At 37.3% G+C, this 6,000-nt stretch overlaps 1 protein-coding gene across 4 annotated transcripts in view; it reads right to left on the bottom strand.

Moving 5' to 3' along the window:
- Positions 1-1,327: 1,327 nt before the first annotated feature.
- LOC306857685 (inactive rhomboid protein 1-like) overlaps positions 1,328-6,000 on the bottom strand; it is a 37,256-nt gene continuing 32,583 nt past the window's right edge. For all 4 annotated transcript variants that reach the window (XM_079397740.1, XM_079397738.1, XM_079397739.1 and 1 more), the window contains 4 exons: positions 5,101-5,176; positions 4,796-4,896; positions 4,491-4,644; positions 1,328-2,841 (listed from right to left, as the gene is read on the bottom strand). In XM_079397740.1, the coding sequence (XP_079253866.1) occupies positions 2,422-2,841; positions 4,491-4,644; positions 4,796-4,896; positions 5,101-5,176 (751 nt within the window). In that variant the 3' untranslated portion in view covers positions 1,328-2,421. The remainder of the gene's footprint in view (positions 2,842-4,490; positions 4,645-4,795; positions 4,897-5,100; positions 5,177-6,000) is intronic.

The following is a 6,000-nucleotide window of genomic DNA, read 5'->3' as shown; positions in this document are numbered from 1 at the left end:
TTTATGAGTAATGAACAATTTAAAATGAAGATGCAATTGTGATACTGACTATATGAAAAGTTCTGATGTTTTTACTTGTTGAAGCACAAGATGCTTTAAAGATCAATTCAAGTCATGCTGGAGAACATGATCATCAGGTTTTTCATGAACTTGTTGGGCTTGATTTTGGAACCCCACTGTATTATTCCATTAAAAATTATATGCTTAAATATATGACAGAGAGAGACCTATATATTAATTTTTTGTTCCTGGAGTCAATTGAATAAGTAAAATTGAAAAAACAGATGAGGATGCACTAAAACAGAAATCAAGGAGATTAGAGAAAGAGATTGATGGAGAGAGACGTCAAGGCACTGTATCTCGAATATTCTCGAGCGGCCCGCTAATCAGCAAATAGCTGTTATGCACAATTGAAGTAGCCGGATTAGAGGATCCCCCTGCATGCTGATTTGATTCTGATCAATGATTTGCGATATGGCCCTCTTACCCTAAAATTACCATCTCTATTGGCCAGTGGAGGGAAAGGCTGGGGGCTGGGGGAGAGATGGCTAATTTCCTCTCAAGTGCCTGTGTGGGGTTTGATGTATAGAGCTGCTAAAAAGATCAGATTGCAGTGCTTCCCTCAGCTGCTCCTTTGTCCTTATCAGAATCGGGGAAGGAGCAGACGGGTCAGCGAAGAACTGCTGGGAACTGTTCCTTGTGACAGATCTGAGACTTTAAGCCACAGTGGCTCTGTTTGTGAACAGCTACAGAAGAGCACTTGAGTGACCACTGCAGTCCAGAGCCCAACGCACACATTAATTAGTTAGATTTTAATTACCATCTCGGCTAAACTAACACTGGGTTTGCTTGTTATGTTTGCTACATTAGGGAAACGGGGGATGGGAGACATGTAATTAGCATAGCTCACAATAGAGAAGCCTTTTTCTCTTGTTTTTTTTCTGTTCTTTTTTTTTTACAGGAGGTGGAGGAGAGACGTTGGACCATGAAGATGGAGCTCCATTAATGCAGTGATGCGCTCTCCAGACTCCCGCAGATCCTTCAGGATGATGGCAGGCAGTGTGGCGCACACAAACCGTGAACCTCCCCCACACACTTACGGCACAAAGAGCTGCTCTGAGATCCGGGCCAATCATCCTCTGTCACAGATGAGTATGCAAACACATGCAGCTGTCTGAAGAACAGACGTGTGAGTGCACGTGGCAGGGCTCTAGGTCCGTAAAACCACGCTTCTTGCCGAATGGAAATCCAGCAACTCTTACAATTGATGCTGTTTGCACAAAGTGAACAGAGGCATTGCTCACAATTGATTTCAATAGTCCTTGTTAAATTACACACAATTTTTTTATTTTTGATGCCGATAACTCTCAAATATGATTATTATCACTAGCATAGGTACCAATTCTCAATATTAACTACTTGCTTATTAGCTTAGCGTACTTATTAGTACGTATAAAGCACATATTCTCCATTACCATATTCTACATCCTTAATACCTAATACCTGACCTTAACAACTACCTCACTAACTATTAATAAATAGAAATTAAGAGTCATTCATATATGTTGATTTGGTGTTTAAGAAACATTCTTATTATCCATGTTGGAAATGGATGTGCTATTTAATATTTTTGTGAAACCAAACTTTAAATAAGTGTATATAAACAGTATAATTTAATTGTTAAGTGTAAATCTCTATATGTTTTAACTTTTAGATTCAATAAATTTAACATTTTGTTTTACTTTTTGTACTTGATTTTTAGCATTTTAGTATCAAATTAATTTTAGCAATAGAAATGAGCTTATTGCAAGTCATTATGGCATTGCTTTTCCCACAAAGGACACAGTGATCCTCCCCTATAAGACAGCATAATTATGCTGCTTCCTATTCAGAACAGACACTAGTTGGGTGCAGTGCCTTCCTTAAAGCACTATTTGAGATGCAAATTAGCATCTTTTTTTAGTCTTTTAACTTAAATTATGTTTTTTATATTGTCCCTATGCAAATAAACTCACAAAATCCTATTATTTTAAGGAACAAAAAGAAAAGAAAAAAGGCAGACTTAGAGATTTTGTCACATTGTATTTTGCGTTACATGTGATCAGGTAGCTAAAACACTACCAAACATTACCAATGTAGTAGCACTACACACTGGTCGGCCTCAGAAGTGCTCTGATCTTGTAGGATATGGCAGTAGCTGGTACTGAGTGAAAAGGCATGACTGGCATAATTATTATTGTTCCCTCCTGGGGTGGGCTCTTCTCTGAGCCAGAAAAATTAAAAACAATAAAACCTTCTTTAGAAAGTACATTATATAAAAAGATTGTATGTTGTAAATCAAAGAGACTGTAATCAGATCATTCCAGGCCTGCAGAAAGATGAAGTTGGTGTCCAACTGTTTATCCCTTCTTCTGCAAGGCCTCAGTGAAGGTGAGCATTGAGGTCGTATTTCTCACAGAACTTGTCTGTCAGCGGGATGCAGGTGAGAAGCTCACACCACTCGCACTTGACGGGGTAAACGTAGAAGAGTACGACCAAGCTGGAGAAGATGCCCAGGAATAGAGTAAGTGCCACTAGGATCTGCAAACGTTTGCGGCACATGTCCATTCGGCCGAAGCTGATGTAGGGCAGGAAGGCGAAGGAAAGGAAGAAGCCTGAGACAAAGCCACAGATGTGGGCGAAATTATCTATCCAGGGCAGCAGGCCGAAGGCGAAGAGGAATAGCACGACGCAGGAGAGCTTGATGAAGGCCCTCCATGGCCGTGCCAAGATCTGCCAGCTCTGGAACAGCTCCACGAACAGACAGGCCAGTATGCCAAATTGAGAACCAGCTGGACCCACCTGGCATTAGAAGAATAGAGCAGCAGTTACTATCATGTTTTATCCACATAGACCAGTGGTCTGAAACTCAAATCACCTGGAGGATGCTAACTAGGTGGTAAGGCATCCGAGTATGTCTACTATGCTACTATTTGAAAAACAGTCTAGTAAGTGAGCATTAAAAATGCCAAGGGGACCTTCTACTTCTGCCAAATGTGCATCCGATTGAGAATGTACTATGCCATGTGTTTCATTGACTCAACAGACATCATAGATCACATGCCAATTCAAACATGGTGGATTATCTACATACTACATACTTATAGAACATACATTATTAACAGTCAAGAAGCAAGCAAGCCATCAAATGCAGTACATACTCATATTACGCAATTTAAAACACAGCAATTATATCAGCACATGCATTACATTTTCAACTAATGCGAGTTGTTATCATCAAGGTTAAAAATGCATGTTGGCATCTGTGTTTTAGGCCTGTAATAAGCAATTTGAAAAATACATATACATGTGTATTTATAAACAATGTTTGATAATACTTTAGTATAGGGACCAATTCTCACTAGTTGCTTATTAGCATGCCTATTATTAACATATTGGCTGTTTATTAGTTCTTAGAAAGCACGGTAACACTTTAGAATAGGGAACACTTATTAACTATTAACTATGACTTTTCCCTCAATAAACCCCTAATTTGCTGCTTATTAATAGTTAGTAAGGTAGTTGTTAAGTTTAGGTATTGGGTAGGTTAGCGATGTAGAATTAGGCATTAATATGTGCTTAATTACTACTAATAAATGGCTAATATTCTATTAATATGCATGCTAATAAGCAATTAGTTAAGAGACCTTAAAATAAAGTGTTACCGAAAGCACATATTCAGCATAACCATATTCTATATCCCTAATCCTACTCAATATCTAAATTTAACAACTATCTTACTAACTACTAATAAGCAGCAAATTAGGAGTTTATTGGGGCAAAAGTCGTAGTTAATAGTTTGTTAATAGCGAGAATTGGACCTTAAAATAAAGTGTGACGTAATGCTTTTGAAAGAAATAGTGCTCACCAAAGCTGCATTTATTTGATTAAAAATACAGAAAAAAGCTGTAATATTGTGAAATATTGTTACTATTTAAAATAACTTTTCTATTATAATATATTTTAAAATAATTTTTATTACTGGGATGGTAAAGCTGAGTCTTCAGTGTCACATGATCCTCCATAAATCATTCTAATATGCTGATTTGGTGACCATGAAACATTTCTTATTAATATCAATGTGAAAAAAAGCTTCTTAATGTTTTGTGGAAATGTGCTTTTTTTTCCGCTTAATGAATATAAAGTTAGAAAGGACTACATTTATTTGAAATAAAAATCTTTTATAACTATAAACATATAAGTGTATTATAATATAATAAATGTCCTTAATGTAACTATTGATAATTTAATGCTTCCTTCCTGAATAAAAAAAAAAAAATAATTATTATTTAAACAGCCGTTTTTTATCTATATGCATTAAAATCTTTAGGAAAATTACTTAACAATAAAGGTCAATACAAAAAGTAAGAAATGATATGCAGGATGGATTTAACTGCTAACACTCTGGATGAAATGATTTCATAACTAAATGTGAGTTTAGACTCCTGTACCTCTGCTCTGTACGGTAAGAAGATGGCACTGGCTAGGTTTCCTGTAATCCCACTGAGGATATAGATAATGGAGATTCTCAGCCAGCCCGCTAGCTTCTCCAAATCCCTCAAAATGGTCATCTGGAAGCACACAGACACCAGGCAGTGCAGAATCCTGCAGAGACAGGAAGAGACTTACGCCATCAATCAAATACGGCTTTACCTTTGTCAAGAAAGTGCAGTCAGGATAAGTAATCTGACACTGCATTTAATTTATTGCGAAATTCACAATAGGCCCCCTGCAACGGATCACGCTTCCTACTCACCCAGCATGCAAGAAGAGAGAGAGCCAGAGCCGATAGAACTGGTCTGGGATCTCCGGGTTCAAGAACGGCAGGAGGCCACACACATCATCCATGCAATGAACCTGAGAGCAGATAATTAATTTTATCCATAATTACACAAATTACAATTTATAGCTAAAGTTCTGTACACTCTAATTACAGACACTGGTACAGCTGAAGGTCTTTACACCCCCTGCTGGCAATTCATAACATTGCACTACTGCTTCACAAATGAACAGAACGTATTGATCTGTACTTATTTGTCAACAGGTAAAATGCTCACTGACCTGGGAACACAGTGTGGCCTCCTCATGGAAGTATCCCTTCATGAAGTTACAGTACTCTCTTGATGTAATCTCACACCTGTGCAAATCACAATTCACATTTAAAGGGATAGTTCACCAATAATTGAACATTCTGTTAGTGTATACTCACCCTCACGTCATTACAAACCCATAAAATGTAATCTTGGAAACACCATTGATAGTCCAGGTAACCAAAACTTAAAAGGTCCAAAATGATTATAAAGGGGTTTGATCCACATCTTTTGAAGAGATGCGGTTTGGTCATTTTATATGATGAACAAAATAACAGAACAAATCACAGAAGCCTTGCGTGTGTGCGTAACTTCTGACCTTCCATGTTTACCACTGTGCATGTATGCATGCTTAAATTTATTCTGTTCCTTATTTAAAGTGATTATATCTCTTTGCAAGGCTTGGATTAAACCTTTCAATTCATACGGATCCATTTTAGGACACCTTTGTAAACTTTTTGATCTAAGTTTTGGCTACTTTCAAGGAATTTGATTTCCAAAGGACACAATAAACACAAAATATACAATATATACATAGATACACTACCAGTCAAAAGTTTGCAACTGTTGTATGATTTTGATCACATTTCTCATGACCTAAACCATCTGATATACTGACACTTGACTTGTTACTAGATGAGACTTTCCATTTTTACATTTATCTAACATTAATGTAGTGTGTCACAAGCATGGGGTCAAGATTTGGCTGGTTAGCATGGCCCGAGAGGCAGTATTAACATTAAGTTGCATAGCATCATATCCACAGAAGCCATCAACACATGCTGCTATGTTTAAAGACAAATCTGGTTTTCAGTGGTTTGTGGCATATGTCACTAAATCTTGTGTCATGTGTCAGTGGTTTGTGGCATAT

Source organism: Barbus barbus, assembly GCF_936440315.1.
Source record: "Barbus barbus genome assembly, chromosome: 38".
NCBI classification, from domain to species: Eukaryota; Metazoa; Chordata; class Actinopteri; order Cypriniformes; family Cyprinidae; genus Barbus; species Barbus barbus.
Note: the sequence above shows the minus strand (reverse complement) of the source record. Positions and strands in the feature narration are given on the sequence as shown.